Source organism: Pogoniulus pusillus, chromosome 15 (genome assembly GCF_015220805.1).
Source record: "Pogoniulus pusillus isolate bPogPus1 chromosome 15, bPogPus1.pri, whole genome shotgun sequence".
Classification (NCBI taxonomy): domain Eukaryota; kingdom Metazoa; phylum Chordata; class Aves; order Piciformes; family Lybiidae; genus Pogoniulus; species Pogoniulus pusillus.
In genome coordinates this window covers 5,231,104-5,252,850 of record NC_087278.1, presented here as the reverse complement: position 1 = coordinate 5,252,850, position 21,747 = coordinate 5,231,104, and the positions used below count along the sequence as shown (strand labels likewise).

General features: G+C 42.1%; 1 protein-coding gene across 1 annotated transcript in view; it reads left to right on the top strand.

Moving 5' to 3' along the window:
* The window catches only part of NUP205 (nucleoporin 205), a 58,936-nt gene that overhangs the window by 36,644 nt on the left and 545 nt on the right, over positions 1-21,747 (top strand). Inside the window, exons 26-42 of the mRNA XM_064155015.1 lie at positions 227-384; positions 1,450-1,530; positions 3,564-3,755; positions 6,325-6,595; positions 7,002-7,100; positions 8,313-8,461; positions 9,189-9,380; positions 9,981-10,102; positions 11,195-11,333; positions 11,549-11,675; positions 12,958-13,034; positions 15,733-15,861; positions 17,455-17,581; positions 18,132-18,298; positions 18,717-18,840; positions 20,339-20,467; positions 21,145-21,224. Of these exons, the coding sequence (XP_064011085.1) occupies positions 227-384; positions 1,450-1,530; positions 3,564-3,755; positions 6,325-6,595; positions 7,002-7,100; positions 8,313-8,461; positions 9,189-9,380; positions 9,981-10,102; positions 11,195-11,333; positions 11,549-11,675; positions 12,958-13,034; positions 15,733-15,861; positions 17,455-17,581; positions 18,132-18,298; positions 18,717-18,840; positions 20,339-20,467; positions 21,145-21,224 (2,363 nt within the window). The remainder of the gene's footprint in view (positions 1-226; positions 385-1,449; positions 1,531-3,563; positions 3,756-6,324; positions 6,596-7,001; positions 7,101-8,312; positions 8,462-9,188; positions 9,381-9,980; positions 10,103-11,194; positions 11,334-11,548; positions 11,676-12,957; positions 13,035-15,732; positions 15,862-17,454; positions 17,582-18,131; positions 18,299-18,716; positions 18,841-20,338; positions 20,468-21,144; positions 21,225-21,747) is intronic.

The window sequence follows — 21,747 nt, the reverse complement described above, 5'->3', positions numbered from 1 at the left end:
CATAACAGGAGGGAAATAGAGTATAACACAGGAATTTTAGGCTCTAGAAGATGGTTTTAAGCCTCTTATACAGATTGATAGCACTTTCTGGAGATCTAATGTTCTCTTTCGAAACATTAAGCATTAAGATTTGGCCTTGTCTTTGTAAGTAAGGCTCCTGCTGTCACATTTGTTTGTTTTCCTCCTGATAGTTCTGAGTACAGTCTGAATTGATTTACATTTCCAGTGCGCAGGAAGATCTTGAGTATCTTGGATTCCATTGACTTCAGTCAGGATATCCCAGAGCCTTTACAACTGGACTTTTTTGACCGTGTTCAGATCGAGCAAGTCATTGCAAACTGTGAGCACAAGAATGCACGTGGACAAGTGGTCTGCAACGTCAAGGTGTGCTGTGGTCTCTGTTCTCAAGTTGCTTGTGCTTATTTGTATCTTCATAGTGAGAATTATTGTACTTAAAATACTTTGAGCCTTGCTTTCACATAAAAAGTAGCTGTTTCAGATGTGTGCATCATTTATGCAGACTAGTTTATTTCTTTTGCTGCCTTGCCTTGCAGTAGAGAGATGCATCTGTTTAAGATGCTTTCAGGAAACAATTTCTGTCCTAATGTTTTTCCTCTCATACCACACCCAAGTGATATGACATCTACCTTATTTCTTTTCTGAGTCTTCAATACACAGCACTGTAGTGCTACATATGTACACAATTATACACTCAACATAGTTGTGTACTGCAGTAGCTTTTAGATACTTTAGTTAAGGTAGTGACACTTTGTGCTGAGTGCTTGACAACTCTATGATGAATAGTCCTGAAAAACGTGTGACCTGAGGGACAAGAAACAGAGCAGGAGTGGAATGTAGCATAATAGTCATCTTGATGGTGATGCAGCTATTCCTTATTAAGAACCAGCTATTCTGTACTGTAAAATGTATTTCAGACTCACAGGAAACAGACCCTTCATTCTGTGCAAGAGGATTGCAAATGGAGGTTGAAGAGGAGGAAGAGTTTGATGTGTTAGAAGAGCTCATGAAGGGCCAGAACAAGTTAGGACCAGAAGGAAATGAATGGGTGCAAAAATGAGAGATGCAGTGAGCAGGGCTAGAGGGAGATCTCAGAGGATCTGAAATGCTCCAGTGTAGGGGCAATTAAATTGACTTTTAGGTGTCTTTAGAGCAGACTTGTTCATCAGAGGCAATCATTTGGATTCTTGCTGTAGTTTGTTGAGAGAGAGAGAGAGAGAGGCACTTCCACGGGAGTTTCAGTTGACTTTCTTCACAGCTGGGAATTATCTGTTGCTTGTCAGCAGAAGTAGCGTAGTTAGGGAATGAGATATGGGAGAAACCTAAAAAAAGAGTAAAACTTATTTGAGCCTCAGTCCTTCAGTTGCTTCTGTCATTAATTAGCCATCTAGACAAAGCCATTAAAGTTTCTTTTTAACTTTTTAATTTCAGTACCTTCACAGAGTTCTGGTTGCAGAAGTCAATGCCCTTCAAGGAATGGCAGCAATAGGACAGAGACCTTTACTTATGGAGGTAACTATACAAAAAAATCAAATACTGTTTGTCATTCCTGTTTTGTGGGTTTCATGTACTGCCAGGCACTAAGCTGTACTGTGAAAGCTTTTGGATTTGAGCCCTAACCTTGGATTTATTGGTTCCTGAAGAAAAAAGAACAACAAAACCCAACAAACCCCTCCCCAAAAAAAACCCAAAACACCCAAACCAGAAAACAACCCACAAGTGAAAAAAGACCTGCAAACAAACACAACATTAAAATTTGGTAAGATCATAGACTAGAATCATAGAATTGACCAGGTTGGAAGAGACCTCCAAGATCATCCAGGCCAACCTAGACCCAGCCCTATCCAATCCACTAGAACATGGCACCAAGTGCCCCATCCAGGCTTTTCTTGAACACTTCCAGGGATGGTGACTCCACCACTCCCTGGGCAGCCCATTCCAATGCCAATCACTCTCTCTGCCAACAACTTCCTCCTAACATCCAGCCTAGACCTCCCCTGGCACAACTTGAGACTGTGTCCCGTTGTTCTGTTGCTGGTTGCCTGGCAGAAGAGACCAACCCCACCTGACTACAGCCTCCCTTCAGGTAGTTGTAGACAGCAATGAGGTCACCCCTGAGCCTCCTCCAGGCTGCATACCCCCAGCTCCCTCAGCCTCTCCTCACAGGGCTGTGTTCCAAGCCTCTCACCAGTTTGATCACCCATCTCTGGACACATTCCAGTATCTCAACATCTCTTCAACTGAGGAGCCCAGAACTGGACAGAGTACTCAAGCTGTGCCCTGACCAGTGCTGAGTATAGGGGCAGAATAACCTCCCTTGTCCTGCTGGCCACACTGTTCCTGATAAAATACTTCTTAACATACTGCTTTCTAAACAGCAGACTTTTCTTGAGCCTATTACTTTCCCATTAGTAATAATTATTGCAGCTCCCACCCCAGTGTACAGAAAGCAGTGGATGCTGATGTCAAGATTAGCTGTTGACAAGTACAGTGTGCAGAAGTCAGGTTCATTTTTCTTTTCTCACAGAGGATGCCAATTTATTTCTCCTCTCTGCAACATAGCTGTAGTTTCAGTGAATTTGGAACCTAATTACTTTTTCAGGTTCCTGCCATTTAGTTGAAATTGACTAAATGGATTTGGAAGTTGGAAGGGGAAGTGACTGAGATTAAAATAGGAAGAAAATGCACAAGTGGATTTTTTTTCATAGTTGTTTTGGTTTAGATTTCAAATTGTATGTTAGAAAACAATTTCCCTAGTTAATTTTTTGTGGGTTTTTTTGTTGTTGTGGGGTTGAGATGTTCACAGAACAGCTTTGTGAAAAGCAGAACAGAAGTGAGTTGGTCTGTCTTGTTAAAATCATTGTTAGCAGATTTTTTTTCTGATAAGCTGAAGTCTTACCTTTTATTTTTCTCTCTTTCTTATTTTTGTCTTCTCTCCCCCAAAGACTATTCCTAATAGAATCCTGTAATGGTTTATATTGGAAGGGATCTTGGAGATCATCTACTCCAATCTCCCTGCCACGGGCAGGAAAGCCTCACAACTAGACTAGGTTGCTCAAGGCCTCATTCAACCTGGCCTTGAACCCCTCCACAGAGAGGACATCCACAATCTCTCTGAGCAACCTCTCTAGGATCTCACCACCCTCATACTGAAGAAATCCTTCCTGAAATCCAGTCTAAACTTACTCTCCCATAGCTTCAAACCATTCCCCCCTTGCCCTGTTGCTAGACACCCTTACAACAGTCCCTCTCCAGCCTCCCTGTAGGTTTCCTTCAGGTACTGGAAGGCAGCTATTAGATCCCCCTGGAATTTTCTCTAAGCTGAACAAGTTCAGCTCCCTCAGCCTATCCTCATAGCAGAGGTACTCCAGCCCTTGGATTATCTTTGTGGCCCTCACTCTGTTCTCATTCTGAGGACCCCAGAACTGGACATAGTACTCAAGGTGAGGTCTCTCCTTTGACCACATAAAATTGTCATCTTCAAATCTGTCTTTGCCATAAACTTCTTTTAGCATATTATAACTCAATTTGTCATGGGTGTTCAGGAGATCAACACTATCCTGCAGTACGTTGTGGAGCGGAACAAGCTGCTGCAATGCCTCCATGCTAAGAAGCATGCTTTAGAGTCATGGAGACAGCTGGTGGAAATCATCCTCACTGCCTGCCCTCAGGATCTCATACAGGTTGAGGACAGACAGCTGATTATCCGGGATCTGTTGCAGGATTTGCATGACAAGGTAATGCTATATTGGGAATCAGCCCTGTCCTTGGAGATTGTTGCTATTATGTTTCTAGGTGAAGGAGAAACTGCTCTTCAAGTAGTATTCTTGATTATAGTCCCCCTCAGATTTGTCTTCCTTTAATGGTCCTTTTTAGGTTTTTGATTGCTGCTGTTATTCAGTGCACTGCAGACAGAGATCATCCTCTGCATAGCTACTGTTAAACTGTAAAATACATTGATAACTTTCAGACATTCACAGTATCACAGTATCATCAGGGTTGGAAGAGACCTCACAGATCATCAAATCCAACCCTTTACCACAGAGCTCAAGGCTAGACCATGGCACCAAGTGCCACGTCCAACCTTGCCTTGAAGTGCCCCAGGGACGGGGCACTTCAGTATAATCCAGTAGGGTAGTCTGGAAAGGGTGCAAGTAACAGGAACAGCCCATTTTTATGAGGAAAGTAAAACTACTCATGGAGAGGATGAAGGCAAACAGTACTGCAGTTGCTGATTTCCCATGCTGAGATGACTCACTGCAAATCTTAACCTCTGCTTCCCGTGAAAAATGAGAGCTGAATGAAACTGCAGAGAAGAAAAAGTAAAGATTTCTTGATTAGAAGGAATTCTGGCAGTGCATTGCTTTCTCTTAGAATAATTGAAGTCTAGGTGGCCTGCTGTTGAATTACAGCAGTAATTTTTGAGACAGGCAAGGCAATTACTACTGACTCAACCATTCTCAAAGCCAAAATGTAATGAAGGATCTTTTGTATCGTTAGGCTGCTTTGGCATTTTTGTGTTTCTCCTTCATTGTGAGAATTATGCTGCCTTTAGTTCACTTGATTAGACAAGTTGTGTTTGAGAATTATATAGGATAAATAGTACTATTTTTATTAGCACTAATATTAATAATAGTTGGTATTTTTTAATTATTATCCTTTATTATGTTTTTTTTCAAGCAAAATACAAGCTTTTGAGTTCTCTTGTTGCTGCTGTTTCCATGATTTTCACCTGTGGTAGTTAACTAAAAGCTATTTTTAGTGCAATGCTGAGGTTGTTTTATGTGAACCATATCTGAACAAGGGAGGGCCTTTGCTCATTGAAGGAATTTTGTCAGACTCTTAATTTTCTGTCATAATTTTTAGTGAGAATTTTGTTAATTTGAGAAAATAGTTACTACTGTTTTCATTTGAAAAGAAATGATTTCAAGTTAACAGCATTCCTTGAAAAGAAAGCTCCTTCAGTGTCAGTGATAAAGATAATAGATTTACCTCTTTAATGATCAAGTGAACTAAAATAGTAAATGCTAACTTCTCATTAGTGTGTTTCATAAAACCATAGAAAGGTTTGGGTTGGAAAGGACTTTAAAGATCATCTAGTTCCAACCTCCCTGCCAAGAGCAGGGACACCTTCCTCTAGATCAGGTAGCTCAAAGCCCCATCCAGCCTGCCTTCAAATGCTTTCAGGGAAGGGAAGCACCCATAACACAGAATCACAGAGTGTCATGGTCTGGAAGGGACCTCAAAAACTCATGCAGTCCAGCCCTCCTGCCAAAGCAGGATCACCTACAGCAGATCACACTGGAACATGTCCGAACAGCTCTTGAATATCTCCAGAGAGGGAGACTCCACAACCCCCCTGTGCAGCCTGTTCCAGTGTTCTGTCACCCTCAAAGTGAGGAAATTCCTCCTCACATTTACATGAAACTTCCTGTGCCTCAACTTCCACCCATTGCCTCTTGTCCTGTCCTTGGGCATCACCAAGCAGAGCCTCCTGGTACTCACCCTGCACATATCATCTCTCAGTCTCCTCCAAGCTAAAGAGCCCCAGCTCCCTCAGTGTCTCCTTGCAAGAGACATTCCCTTCACCATCTTTGTGGTTCTGTGGTTCTGTGCTGGTCTCTCTTGAGCAGCTCTATGCCCCTGTTGAACTGGGGGACCCAGAACTGGACACATACTCCAGATGTGGCCTCACCAGGGCAGAGTATAGGGGCAGGAGAACCTCTCTCGACCTACTAGCCACAGCCCTTCTAACACAACCCAAGAGTGGCACTGGCCCTCCTGACAACAAGAGCACATTGTATAACTTCTTTGGGCAACCTGTTGAGTCTCTCACTACCCTTGCAGAAAAAAAATTCTTCCTAATATCTAATCTAAATCAGCCTTCTTAGAGTTTAAAGCCATTACTCCTCATCCTATTACTATGTGTCTTAAATGCTCCTTTGATGCTCACTTCTTTGATGCTTAGCCCTTTGAGGTTTCTAAGTTGTATCTTCCCATTTGTAATGGATGCTTGTTGTACTTTCTCAGGCATTTTACAAATAAAGCAACTCAAATGTCAGCATGTTCCTTCCCTTTTCACCATCCAGATTTAATTATCATCCTGCCTATGAGTCTTCTCATTGAAAATATATTCAGCTTATCTTTCTGGACAAGTTTGTGACACCACTGGGCTTGTTTTAAATAGTGCCATGCTCAAGAAATTGTTATGCATACATAAAGGAAATGCCTGTGAGAGGCTATACTAGTTGCTCAAACAGCTCATGAAGTCAAACACACTTCTTTTTTTTCTTCTTTTGTATTAAGATCCTAGACGATGATGCAGCTCAGGAGTTGATGCCAGTGGTGGCAGGAGCTGTGTTCACCCTTACTGCCCACCTGAGCCAGTCGGTGAAAACTGAGCAGAAACAGCCACTTGCAATCCCAATGGTGGAACAGTCTCAATATGTCTTGATGCTGGATGGTTCTTTTACTTCATCACCTGGCTCTGAGAGCATATCCATGGGTTCTGCTTCCATTGGTGACTCCTCTCTCCACATCATCTTAAAAAAGCTGCTGGATTTCATTTTGAAAACAGGTGGGTTGATCTTTGCAGTACATGTGTGGGAATCCCAACTGCAAAGAGTAGAAAGGCAAACTAAGCTGCTTCCATCTACTGCAGTGAAGGTTTTTATTACAGTCAATTTGATAGATCTTATATGATTAATATAGATCTAAGTGATGTTACTAACAAAAAAAATAACAAGGGCTTATTTCTTATCTGAACAAGAAGCAGAAGAGACACATCAACATTGCCATTTTTTGGGAGCAGCATAAACTTGCTGAATTTACTCCCAAACAAGCATTTATGTAAACAGTAGAACTCTGACCTCAATCTGTTTATTTGTTTCTGTCAGTATTGCCATAGGAAATTTAAAGTGGAAGATGGTGTTACAGAATTTACATCTGTTAGATGTTAATTATGAGTGTTTCTTTTTCAACAGGTGGAGGCTTCCAGAGAGTGAGGACACACCTTTATGGATCACTGCTTTATTATTTGCAGATTGCCCAGAGACCAGATGAACCAGAAACTCTAGAATCAGGTATGGACCAACTGTATTATGGAGAAGAGCAGAAGAAAAATTACTTAACCCTGAACATTACAGTTTCTGCATATTGCCTGCTGGAAATAGATAGAAACTTATTGCTAGAGCCTCTGAAATTAGTTGCTGCTGATGATGATCCAAATCTTCCTCTAATCCAATCTGCCTAGCTACATTTGCATTAAAAATGTATTGTTCTGGATGAGGATATCAAATTTCTGACCTCCAGCACTAAAGAATATATTTCATTTGTATCCAATTAAAGCTATGCATCATAGCTCCAGAATTGTCAAGGGACTGGGGATTACTTGGACCTATTTGAGAGCTGTTACAGCTGTAACACCTCCACATCTGTATGTACACAGTGATCCTATATTAAGGAATACAAACAAATAACCCCCACCAAGATTAATTTGTATTTTTTTCTGTTCTTTTAACTTAAAACTTCGAGGAGAAAAACAGACAAAAAACATCACCCCAATCCCCATAAAAAAAGGGGGGGGGGGGGCAAAAAAAAAGCCATCCAGAGTTGTTACTTAACCAAGAGGATTTATGTTAGATATCCTATTTTGCTGTTAATGGCTTAAATCCTTGTTTTGACAGTGTTTCTAATTGTTAAACAATCTTAGAGCTTGGGCAAGAACTGAAAAACAAACTTGAGGCTGTGCATCCAGACTCTTACTGCTACTATTTGATTAGCATTTTGAGCTACGGTAGTAAAAACACCTTTGAATTTGTTATGTCCCCTTTGTGGGTTATTGTTGGCCTTTGGATTCAGCCCTTCTCTCACTTAAGTCACCTTGTTCTCTTCCTTTCAAAATCGAGTGTTTTGGTGCTAGTTAAAGTTCTTAGGCCTAATGGTCTGCTTAAAATAAAGATTCAATATATGGAAAGTAGAATATATGTTTGCAAGGGTGATGTATGCACAGAGGTGCACATGATTTTTTGTGCTCTCTTGCCTCTGTGTGTGACATGGAGGAAAGAATGGATTGCAGTGGTTGGACTCGATGATCTCAAAGGTCTTTTCCAACCAAAACAACTCTGTGATTTGGAGGAAGATTTGCATTTCAGTGAAACACCTGTCCCTGCTTGGGGCGTTTCTGTTGGGAGATAAAGAATGCCCTAGAGGAGTAGCCTTCGCTATACTGTAGCTAAGCTAACCTTAAGCAACTCATCTTTGTGTTTCTTTAATGTTTTACTTGCATTTTACAGCTAAAAAAACGATGTGGGAACGTCTGACAGCTCCTGAAGATGTGTTTAGTAAACTGCAACGGGAAAACATGGCAATTATTGAGAGTTATGGGGCAGCTCTCATGGAGGTGGTCTGTCGTGATGCTTGTGATGGTCACGAGATAGGCAGGGTAAATAAATCTGTTCCTTTGCAATTGCTTTTTGTTCTCTTTTAAACAATATTTTACTGCTGTGCAGAAAAGGGAAATTTCATGAGGTTGAGCTAGAACATTTTTTGTAGATACTTAATCTCCTTCACGTTTCTGTCCTCCCACTCAGCCTTCAAGCTGTTGAGAGCAGAGATGTTCATGCATATTGATTCTTTTCTCTAAAAAAGCTGCATAGCCTGTTTAAAAATAGGGGTAGCAAGCCTTGCTATGAAAGGTTGCAGGTATGAGCTGCATTTATTCATTATTGTATTTTAAATTGTGGATTTAATCAGTTTCTTTTCTTACTTTGGAAAAGTTTGACTTCAGGAAGAAATATTTTCTGCTATATCAACTGCAGTGGACAGGAATCTAGTCAGAATGCAAACTAGTTTTAAATAGAAACAGTGCTTGTAGCAATACTTCCTCACAATATTTTGGCATAGTTATTGCTCAACCTCTGTAATAATTTATTGAAGGGTAATAGAGAAAAGGTAATTGGCTGATGCTGATTAAAACATGAGGAAGTCTTAAAATATTTTCCACTTAAAGGATTGTGATTGTAGTGCAGAAATGCATTCTGCTTTTAATAAGCTGTAAAAAGGAACTGCTTACTATTTCATATTTCTAGATATTTATTAGAAATCTCATTCATTTCATTGATTTAATTGTTTTGATTCTCCCCCCTACCCCTTTTGTTCCCCCATCCCAGATGCTGGCGTTGGCTTTGCTCGATCGTATTGTTTCAGTAGACAAGCAGCAGCAGTGGCTGTTGTACCTATCCAATAGTGGCTACCTGAAGGTGCTTGTGGATAGCCTGGCAGATGATGATCTCACTCTTCAGAGCTTGCTCACGCCTCAGCCTCCTTTACTGAAAGCTCTGTACACCTATGAGTCCAAAATGGTAACGTGACTTCAAACACCTTTTTGTGGTGTGGTGTGGGGTGCCCAGTGGTAGGGCAAGGAACAACAGGTACAAGCTAGAACACAGGAGGTTCTGCCTCAGCACGAGGAATCACTTCTTTATGGTGAAGATAATAGAACCCTGCAGCAGGCTGCCCAGAGAGGTTTTGGTGTGTCCTCCTCTAGACACTTGCAAAACCCACCTGGATGTGTTCCTGTGCATCCTGGCCTAGGTGATGCTGCTTTGGTAGGCAGGTTAGACTCAATGATCTCTGGAGGTCCCTTCCAATTTCTAACATTCTGTGAAAAGTTCTTTATTATTTACAATGATTTTACTTAGAGATGGTTTACTCAGGTTTGTCCAGAGAGGTGGTGGAGTCCCCATCCTTGGAGGTATTTAAGAGTTGTGAAGATGTAGTGCTTTATTAATATGGTATAGTCAGGGGCTTGTCAGTGATGGGCTAATGACTAAACTCAATGATCTTAAAGGTCTTTTCCAATCTAGGCAATACTGTGAAAATAATACTATTTGAAATTATGCTGAAATCAGGAGGGAAAATAGTCCTACTAAGTCTCATCTCCCATACTTACTCACCTCTAGGCATTCCTCACTAGAGTAGCAAAAAGTCAGCAAGGGGCATTAGAGCTGTTGCGGTCTGGAGTGATTGTGAGACTTGCACAGTGCCAAGTGTATGACATGCGACCTGAAACAGACCATCAAGGGTAGGTATTGGTTGATTTTGAAACTGTAATATATTTCTGGAACCATGTAATGTCTTTTTATAGCCACAAGTCATCTGGGCCAGCATTGTGTGTATATTCATTCTGTGTGCGTTTCTGTAACTCATCAGTTCAGTTTAAAACTACCTTTTATGGAGGGGGTAAAAACTCCAAATAAATGGGTGTGAAGTTGTGTTTGCATGCCCAGCTACTTACTGAGACCTTAGTTAGGAACTGTCTACAGTCTAAATGATAATGACCAATGTTTGAAAACCACTTTTCACTGTGCACTTATTTTGGAGGCCTTGTAGTGGTGAACAAAAAGCAAGGAGGCCTCCCTCATAAATGAGAGAGCAGTGAGTTAAATGTCATTTCTGAATTATTTCATGATGTGTTTAAAAAGTAAATACCTAAATAAAAGTTCACAGTTACATATTGATTGACAAGTTTCTTGATGTTTTGTCATGTCGTTAGTTATTGTGAGATGACCAAGAGAAGATCTTGGAGAAGGAAAATTGCCTCTTTAAGGGAAATTACCTTAGCTGATTTCAAACCTCAGTCTTTGAGTTTACAGCTCTGGCTGACATACTGGAAGTTGAAATGGTGCACAAAAACTGAGACAGGTGCTCTGTGTAAAAGTGCCAATGAGAAGTGTAAGATTGTATGAAACACAAAAGGCATTTGTAGAGGACTGTGATTATCACTTACTTTGGAATTAAACATATCTCTTCCTAAAGTAATTGAGAATATTTATTTTTATATAAAGCAGGTGTCATTTCTACAACACAGTAATCTGATTTAGTGCATTATAGCACAAAGTTATTTTCTCTGCTTAGAGAAAATGTCTGGCATCAGCTTTCTAGGAGAATGGCAGCAGTTGTGTATCAGGGATTTGTTGGATCTCCAATACAAGCTCAGTTCAAGTATAGACCTTCTAGTGAAATATGATTGTTTGCAGGCTCTTGAGGGTGGCTGTAGGTCAAGGCTTTGCCTCACTATTGGGCTCCACTTTTCTTGCACTCTTGATCCCTTTTTTCCTTCCCCTTTAAAACATTTTTTTAAATGATTTTTTTTTTCTTTTTTAAACCTCCTAAGGATGTATGCAATGAGAGATCCTCCAGTCTTCATTCCTGCTCCTGTGGAACGTTATCGCCAGATTCTTCTTCCAGCTCTTCAACTGTGCCAAGTGATCCTAACATCCAGCATGGCACAACACCTGCAAGCAGCAGGACAGGTAAGTTCCAAAAGGTGCTAGAGTATCACTGCTACTGCTCATTCAAAGCAATGATGTCCTTTTCCTCTGGAAAGAAGCTTTTAAGATAAAATAATAACTAAATCCCATCTTCACTGGTCACTTTAGAATTCTCCAACAGTGAAAGCATTGCTTCCTGCCTGCTTGCTGCAAAATTTGGAGTCATTCTTCTTTTCTCTTTTATTCTTGTGGTACAGGTTTTGCAGTTTCTGATTTCCCATTCAGATACTATCCAGGCAATCCTGAGGTGTCAAGATGTTAGCGTTGGATCTCTCCAGGAGCTGGCCTCCTTGACAGGAATCATCAGCAAGGCAGCTTTGCCTGGTAGGAAATGTAGTTTTGAAGTCTCTTAGCTCTGTCTGCGTGAACCTCCTGCTTTGCTTTCTGTAAAGCAATAGTATCAGATATAAGGGAATATTTACTGCAGTACAGAATTTTCTTGGCATGTAGAGCTCTAGGAAAAAATAAAGGAATGTTAAATAATTATCCTTGAAGTAAGTTTGGTGGTTTTGCACTGGACACAGTGTTCTTATCAATATGCATTTGACTTCCCATATTCTTTTTACAATGCTACCTGACACGAAGTACTTTTTTGTCTTTGAGATGACTTACAAATCATAGAATCATAGAATGGTTTGGATTGGAAGGGACCTTAAAGGTCATCTAATTCTACCCCCCCCAGTATGGTCAGGGGCACCTCTCACTAAACCTCTCAGCTTGCTCAAGACCTCATCCAATCTAACTCTGAGCACGTCCAGAGAGAAGGCATCCACAACTTCCCAGGGCAACCTGTTCCAGTGTATCACCAACCTCACTATAAAGAATTTCTTCCTAATCTCCAGTCTAAATCTTCTCTACTCCAGCTTCAATCGAGTCCTCCTTATTCTGTCACTACAAGCCCTTGTGAAATACACTGTTTAAAGTAGTGTTTCTAGTAGTGTTTAAAGTGCATGTGATATCTTCAAGAAGAATTTTCATTCAGCAAATTCTGTGATTGAGGAAATAAAGACAGAAAGTAGTTTGCATAGCCATAGCTTGGTTAATGTCTTCTCCTTTTTTCTTAGTTATTTTAAAAAGAAAGCTTCCAGGGAGAAGCACTGTGGATTAGCACACTGACATGTCTCTTGGGTGACTTACCTTTCCAGAGGACTAACAATTGCTGTGATGGATACAGTGACTTCCTCTGCATGCTGGAAGACTTGCTTAGCATTTCAGAATGACCTCTCTGTTTTGATTGAATGGCTTTCTTTGTTCAGAAGAGATGTCTGACTACCACAGAGAGGAGTGCAAAGCTGTAGGTTGAGCACAAGGGCTTCTTTGCTAACAGTCCACTGAGCTTTGCACAACAGCTGCAATTTTTATGCCAACCTTTCTTCCTCCCCACCCCCTACCATTTAGCCAGCCAGCATCCCACAGTAGCTGCATTCCTACCTGAGTGTTTTCCTCAAACAGTGAGCAAAATAGAAGTTGTAAGTTTGGATGAGGTTCCTCTGGTCAGTGTTTGTAATTTAAATGAATATATTGCATAAATCTGGGCGAGGTGGTGGTGGTGTAGAACAAAACCCCAAACTCTTAAATATATTTCCCTGGCTGTATCTTTTCTCAGGACTGCTGAGTGAGCTGGACATGGATGTTAATGAAGGGACGCAGATGGAACTACAAGGACATATAGGCAGATTTCAGGTACTAGGGTTGTGTATTTAACACTTGGCCTTTTAGAACTGTGTGTGTGTGGACCAGCTTCTTCCTGGGTTTGCATTCTTGGCCAGTAACAGGTATAAAAGGTTTGTTTTTTTCCATTAAGAAGGTGTGGTGGTTTGGACTTCTGGGAGGGAGTGGGGGTGATTTGTTGTGTGTGTGTGGTGGTTTGCATGATTTTGGGAGTTTGGGGTTTGTTTGTTTGGTTTTTTTTGTTTCTGGGTTGGTTTTGGGTTTTGTTGGTTTTTTTTCCCCTCACCAGCCAAGTAGAAAAGACAGAACATTTGGCAGTGTTGGAGTTGCACCAGGGACTTGATTTTTTTCCCCCTCATTTAGGACTCTAGCTTATTGTGGAGTACAAGAAGAGTTTGAGGTCAACATCAAAGCATAGGATCATAGCATTGTTTTGGTTGGAAAAGATCAAGTCCAGCCATCAAACTCAGAACACTATGGCTGTTAAACCATGTCCAGAAGTGCCATGTCCACGTTTCTTGAACACCTCCAAGGACAGGGATTCCACCACCTCCCTGAGCAGCCTGTTCCAATACCAGACCACTCTTCTTTCCTAATATCCAATCTAAACCTCCCCTGGCACATTTTCAAGCTGTTTCCTCTCCTCCTATCACCTGATACTAGAAAGAAGAGACCAACCCCACCTCTCTTCAATCTCCTTTCAGATAGTTGTAGAGAGCAACAAGGTCTCCCCTCAGCCTTGTCTTGTCCATATTGAACAACTCAGTTCCCTCAGCCACTCCTCACCACACTTGTTCTCTAGGCACTTCACCTGCTTTGTTGCAGAAATTAACAATCCATATGAATATTAATTTTTATTAGTAGTATTAAAAATTCAGGAAAATGCCCTGAGATTGTTTGGATTTTGGGTGGACAGGAAGTAGTTACACAAAGGGTATTTATAAACATGGAATTAAACAGTTTAAACAATCAGAACTTGGAAAAATAGGAAGTGAAAACAGGAAAATTCCAACTATGCTTATGGTGTCTTAGCATTAACTGCAGCATATGTACTCAGGATGCTCTAGTCTCTGAGTAAGTCTCCTGTACAAAGATGCTTCCAAAGCTCATGATAATGTCCCCAGGGTAATATTCCAGGGAGAGAGGAGGAGAGAAGAACTGAGTTGCTCCTGCTGAGCTGCAGCTGCAAGCTGCAAACGGGTAGCTGCCGTGATTCCCAGTTAACGAGCTGCAAGTGGGATGCTGCTCCCGGTGGAGGGTCAGTGCAAAAAGGGCTGGTTTCTAAATCACCCCCCATTAAATACACCGTTCTGCAAATGAAACTGGCCTGTAGGTACTAGCATCATTATTCTGGCCAGTGAATTCAAAGCTTAGTGCCTTGTGTGACCACGCAGGCACATTCAGGGACAGCAGGAGACGCCTGACAAGTGATGCTAAGCCCCTAGCCCTTAAGGCTTTGCTGGGGCCAAACCCTCCATTGGCTTGTCTACTCAACTCCTGGACCACAATGGGAGAAGAGCAAGGGTTAAACTTGTCTGGCAGGATTTGTGCCCTGCCAGGACACCTTCTCTGGGCACACTCCAAACTAGACAGAAATACTGCTACCACTTTTGCCACAAGCATATCTCCAACTCAACTATTTGGAGTACCAGACGTGCTAATGTTTTATTTCCATTGTCCCCTTTTGAAAACAACCCTGACTTAGACACCAGAATCAAATCCATGGCAGAGTTAAGTCTTGCTCAAAAGCTATTGTGGCAGCCCTCCTTACATCTCAGCAATGTTTCTGAAGGTTTTTGGTTCCTGTGAGTAAGGACTTCTGTGACAAAACAAGGCATTGAGAACCATCTGTAGAAAGAATTTGTGAGTGCAAGAGAAGGATGTGTTCTCAGAACACTGATAGCAGCCTTTAGGCTGTAATGCTGGGATACTCTGTATTCTCCTTCATCTTGTTAGCAAGAAATTCCCCTGGGAAAGCAGAGGGGATTTTTTTTTTGCTTGTTTGAGTGAGGCTTTTTTATATAAGGAATTGTAATTATTGAAGTTGAAAACTGAGCTGTTCTGAGCAAAATCATGAGTCAGTCATCTGTTACTGTAACTCTTCTCTCTAGTTCATCCTGTTATTGTAGTCAAGTAATCTAAGTATTTGAATGCTTTACTCTTCCCCAAATGTAATTACCAAAACATCTTTAATCTTTGGTATATTTTTTTCCCATTGCACACAAAACTGACTTAGAGTCTGAGGCACTTCAGTGATCTTAACGTCCATGTGTAATCTAACCCCAAATTTATTGACTGTTGCTTGTTTTTATGAAACTATTGAATTGGGTTTGCACTCTGTTTTTTATGGAGCTTATTGTCTTCATATCCACATTTGACTAGTTTGCCTGCATAGGTAAAGATGTTTTAAGTGGAAATGGTAAAATCTGAACTGTCATTGATGCTGCTTGGTATAAAGAGTCTGGAAGACACAAGACCAAGCTGTGAAGCTTTGAATCTCATTGATTTCTCAAGGAACAGCTCTAGGGTGCCACTAGTTTCTAAATTAATTAGAAATGAGTTAAAACAGTAGGTCAAGAATTTGAGTTTCGTTTCTAAAGTGCTAGAAGTGTTATCTACATTGCTCTCTTGCTGTTGTGTTTTTAGAGCGCAAAGAGTCCTGCGCTTTGTTTGTTGTGCTGCTAATTGAAATGTTAATTTCTCCCTGCAGCGCCAGTGCTTAGGGCTTCTCAGTCGCTTTGGTGGCTCAGACAGGCTGCGGCAGTTCAAACTGCAAGATGAGAATGCAGAGGGAGACAGAGTGAACAAGAGGGATGAAACTGAGCTGGCCATGCAACAGGTAAGGACACAAGAGATGTGGGCTTGATGGATGGACCACTCTGTGGATAAGGTACTGGCTAGGCAGTTATATTCCAAGAGTTGTGATCAGAGGCTTGATGTCCAGGTGCAGACCAGTGACAAGTGAGGTTCCTTGGGGATATTTACTGCGTCCAGTGCTGTTCAACATCTTTGTCAGCAGCATGGACAGCAGCATTGAGTGCACCCTCAGCAAGTCTGCTGATGACACCAAGCTGTGTGGTGCAGTGGACTCACTCGAGTGAAGGGATGGCATCCATGAGGATCTTTACAGGCCTGAGAAGTGGGCCAGTGACAACTGCCTGAGGTTCAGCAAGTCAAAGAGTAAGGTTCTGTGTCTGGGTCGGGCCAATTCCAGGCACAAATACAGGCTGGGTGCATAGTGAGCTAAGAGTAGCTCTGAAGAAAGAGATTTAGGTGTATGGAGGAGAAGCTCAGCATAAACTTGTAGTCTGCTCATGAAACCTACAAGGCAGCCGTGTGCTAGGCTGCATCAAGAGGAGTGTGGCCAGCTGGGCAAGAGAGGAGATTCTGCCCCTTCACTCTGCTCTGCTGAGATCCCACCTGAACACTATGTCCAGTTCTGCTATCCCCATCGTAAGAAGGACATTACAACTGTTGGAGCAAGTCCAGAGGAAGGCCATAAGGATCCAAGGCCTGGAAGCACCTCTGCTATGAGGACAGGCTGAGGGAGCTGGGGTTATTCAGCCTGGAGAAAAGAAGACTCCAAGGTGATGTTAATAACGACCTTCCAAAACCTGAAAGGATCCTACAAAGCAGCTGGAGAGGGACTTTTCATAAGGGTATCTAGTGAAAGGACAAGCCAAAATGATTTTAAGCTGAGGGAGAGCAGGTTTAGACTGGATCTTGGAAAGAAGCTCTTTAGCATGAGTGTGGTGAGACTCTGGAATAGTTTGTTCAGAGAGGCTGTGGATGCCTCCTCCTTGAAGGTGTTCAAGGCCAGGTTGAATGAGGCCATGAGCAGCCAAGTCTAGTTGAGAAACATCCCTGCCCATGGTGTGTGGTTGAAGTAGATGATCTCTAAGGTTCTTTCCAACCAAAGCAATTCTACGAAGAGGCTGCTAGAACCATCAGTCTCAAATTGTGGCATTCTAGGTACAGTGAAGATTGGTTTAGTTGTCTTATGTTTCTTATGTTAGTGGCCATGCTCTGCTGTTTTTACCTTGGTATAGGACCCTATGTTTTATTTCTCTTAACAGTAAACCCTGAAAATGTGATCACTTAAATTTGCATTAGCAGCCATTGTTGTTTTGGGTATTGACCTTCATAGCCTTCAGCTGATCAGGAAATGAAGTCTAGGTTTGGAGGGCAATGGTTAACTCGGAACCATAGAGGGCTTAAATTATCCAGAAGTTTGAAGTAGCAGCTTTGGGAAAGAGGCAAACTTGCAATTCCTGGTCTTGAAATAGAGGAGAGGCCATGACTGATCAGAAAAGAGAATTACCATGTTCTGGTGAGAAGGGAGGCAGCAAAACAAGTTGTTTATTGCCATTGATGCATTTAAAATGGAGCCTGTAAAGACTGTGACTGACATGCTGTAATGTTTTTTTGGCAGATCTGTGCAAATGTGATGGAGTACTGCGAGTCTCTGATGTTACAAAGTGCCCCCAGTTTTCAGCACACTGTTTGCCTCTTTACTCCTAGCCTGTCAGAATCAACCAACCGAGATGGGCCTCGTCAGGGTGAGCTCTTTGCCTTGCAGTTTCATGAGACTAAATGGTGTGACATTTGGCCTAGCAGAAAATATTGAACCACTGGCTGTAGTTTAACATATCCTTTAAGTCACTTTATGCCAATAGTAAAGGCTCTAGGGAGACCTTATATAGTGGCCTGACAGTACCTGAAAGAGACCTGCAAGAAAGCTGGGATGGAACCCTTTACAAGGGCTTGTAGTGATAGAATGAGAAGGCATGGATTGAAGATGGGGAGAGCAGATTTAGACTGGGTATTAGAAAGAAATTCTTTACAGTGAGGGTGATGAGGCACTGGAATGAGTCATGGATTTCCCCCTCCATGAAGTTGTTTTAGGCCAGATTGAATGGGGCCTTGAGCAACCTGGGCTGGTGTAAGGTGTCCCTGCCCATGGCAGGGAGATTGGAGTAGATGATCTTTCCTAAGCTAGTCTATGATTCTACTTTGACAGAGAGCATAAAGCATTGAGTTCTTGCTCTTTTAGAAAAAGAGGGAAATAAATCTTTAGCTTTGTTATACTTTGTTCATCACTTTGTCTAGATGCACAAGCATCAGTGGTTCCCTACTGGCACCTGCCTGGCTTGGGTATCATTGTCTACCTGCTGAAGCAGAGCACGAGTGATTTCTTCAGTTACTATGACAGCCATCGTCAGAGTGTTAACAAACTGCAAAACGTGGAGCAACTCCCTCCAGATGAAATTAAAGAGGTAATAGCTCTTCTGGCCTTGTAGTAGTCTCTGTAGTGTTAGATTCAACATAGCTGTTAAGGTACAAACAGCTGTAGCAGACTCCAAAGCGTCTTAGGTAAGCAAGTTGCAGCTCTTGTGCATGTTCCTTTTGACTGTTGAGAAAGACTGTGTAGAATGTGTGACCTAAAACCTTAAGGGAAATACTGGGGTTAACTTTGTAGAGTGATGTTTTTCATTCTGTAGTTGGGAATACATAGAATTTCTCCCTTTTTTTTTGGTCAGCAAAGGTTATGCAGATTGAAAACAAAGAGCAGAGTTTTGAAGAAACAGTTGCTGACACGAAGTTTTAGATATTAATAAATCATTTTATTTGCTTATTTCTTTTGATGTTCTGTGATTTGCTCCAATCTTCTTGTTTTTCCTCTCTTTATCACAGCTGTGTCAGTCAGTTATGCCAGCTGGGGTCGACAAAATCTCCACTTCCCAGAAATACATTTTGGCGAGGCGACGCCTGGTGAAGCTAATAAACAACCGAGCCAAGCTGCTTTCTCTCTGTTCTTGTATCCTTCTGAAACTGAAATAACCCTCAAGGTGTCGCTTCAGAAAAGCAGAGAAATAGGAAGAAGTTATTGTGGCTTTTTGGTTTGGGTTTTTTTTTGTTTGTTTTTTTGTTTTTAACCTAAATTTCTGTCCATGTTGAACAACCTTTCTTTGCAAAAAGGACATTTGAAATACTGAAAATTAAACTAGTAAAAGGATATTGTTCTCCTCTTGGCAGAATGTAAACACTTTCAAGTTAGTGATGCCCATCATGGAGACCTTACCTTGCGAGGGCATTCTGCAGTGTTATGATGGAGAAGTTACTACAGCCCAGTTCTCTCTCATTCAGTACCCAGACCCACTAAGCATTCACTTAAAGTGCAGTGTGGTGGAAGAAATGCTTTGAAAAATTATTTGGAGGTGCTTGCCAGAGTGACTGGAGCTTCCAGTCTTGCAGTCAGCCTTGCATAAACTTCATCTCATAAACACCTCTAACCAGTAACCTCTTCTGTGGAGGTAACTAGTCACATATAACAGAGTCTGCAGCAGATCAGAATTTTCCTCTAAAACCTACTATGGGAAAGTTGTGGGCTTGGAGGCTTAGCCTGTTGTTGCTTTAGATCTTTAGACCCCTAGCTTTAGCCGGGGATGGTAGCAATTAACAGCAGATCAAGGGAGGTTCTCCTCCCCCTCTACTCTGCCCTGGTGAGACCACATCTTAAATAGGGTCCGGCAGAGGGCTACGAGGATAATTAGGGGACTGGAGGGCATGGCTTATGAGGAGAGGCTGAGAGACTTGGGACTTTTTAGTCTGGAAAAGAGAAGACTTAGAGGGGATCTGATAATTGTTTATAAATATCTGAGGGTTGGCCAGGAGAGGGGGGACAGGCTCTGCTCACTGCTCCCTGGGACAGGACAAGGAGCAAAGGGGGTAAGTTGCAGCAAAAGAGGTTCCACCTCAACACAAGGGGGAACTTCTTTACTGTAAGGGTCACAGAGCACTGGCACAGGCTCCCCAGATAGGTTGTGGGGTCTCCTTCTCTGGAGACTTTCAAGGCCTGTCTGGATGTGTTCCTCTGTGATCTGCGCTAGATAGTATTGTCCTGCTCTGGCAGGGGGGTTGGACTCAATGATCTCCTTGGGTCCCTTCCTACCCCTAACATCCTGTGATCCTGTGTAGGTAAGATCTTCTGTCTCTGCACCTGAGCTATCATTACAAACCACGTGAGCACTCTGCACTTGAGCTATCATTACAAACCACATGAGCACTCTGCAGAGTGCTGGTTGAAAGCCTCTTCAAGAGTGAGTAGCAGTTTCTGCAGTAACCTAGCCAGCACTGCACTGAAGTGCAGGGGGGTAAGGAGAGAGAACAAGTGGTCCATCAGCAGGCCAAAGCTATGGAAGCAAGAAGCTTGTGCTGAAGGAGCAACAATGGTTGAGCTGACCTCTACAGCTGCTTTAAAGTGTGTAAATCCAATTACAGTAAAATTAGATTCCTTCACTTGGATGTGTCTACAGATATTATAGAAACATGTCTCTTCATTCTTTGGCGTCACCTGGAACACTATCTACTTCATTGCACACCCACTGACTCCCAGGACCCACTGCTGTCCTCCAGGATGTCATTTAAGAAAGGAAGGCTGCAAGGTAAAATTCCTCACATCCGCAGGAGGGCCTTGCAGATGATTGGGGGGCTGGAGCAGCTCCCCTATGGGAGCTGTTAATATTTTGCCATTTCTATTTCATCAAAGAGATTTTATTAGTGAAACCTCTTGGATTTCCTGCTGGAAAATCAGCAATACAAATATCATCAGGTCATAGACTTTTGGGTTTTGTCTATTGCATTTAACCTCCAAAGAAATCTAAAAATGATTTTTTTTTTTCTGTTGTTGAATTAAGTGAAGTTCAAACTGTATCATAAGATCAGTGATTCATAATCACTTTACAGGGAGAAAATTCAATGTAATAATCCAAGATGAATTTAAGACTCAATATTGGTGGGTTTCAAGGAGTTTTTGTACTTGTAGGCACCATTCATTTGCCAGAAGATTTAAACTTTGTTGGATTTTGGTTTAAAGAGAGTGGGAGGAAATCAGGAAGAGAGAAGTCATCTAGGGAGAAGCTTTTTTGCTTAGTGCTGTGTTCGCATCAAAAGTTATTTATGGCTTTCATTTGACGCATTTTCACTGAATGATATAAGTAAAAAAATGGGTCTCATTCCTAACTTGCTGACCACTTGTAACACTGCATTTTAAACTTCTATAACTCGATGTGGTGAGGACAATGTGAAACAGCCAACGTGATTGTAATGTCTCCTTTTCTAGCACCAGATTCCTTCCGTTCAGAGCCCAGCCTGGATTTCGGCAGTGGACTGAATCGAGTCAGCCAGCATGATATAGAGCAGGTGAGGAGTGACAGCATGCTGGGAAGATTACCACACAGCTAATAAGAGCAACCTGGCTGGAGTTCTCCCTCCTCCACACAACCTTTGGCAACACCAATAGGGCCTAACCTAATTTAGGATTAATTGCTGCACGTTTTGGGCGGGGGGCAAGTATTACAAAAGAGGTAACAGCTGTGCTGCTGTGCACGTTTTCAAGTCTTGATACAAAAAGTTAAAAGCAAATTAGAATGGAAATGAAAGTTAAATGAAAATTGGTCTTCTCTACCCCCCCCCCCCTTTGCCTCACCCTCCATTTCACCTCCCATGCACCCACTGCTCTCTGCAGCCAGGCTGTAGATTAGATGTTAGGAACCAGGTCCTTTACTGTGGGGGTGGTGGAACCCTGGAACAGGTTGCCCAGGAAGGTGGTTTCTGTCCCATCCCTGGAGGGTGTCAAGATGAGGCTCAAAAAGGCTCTGGGCAAACTGATCTAGTTGAGAATGTCCCTGCTGACTGCAGGGGCAGTTGGGCTGGATGACCTTCA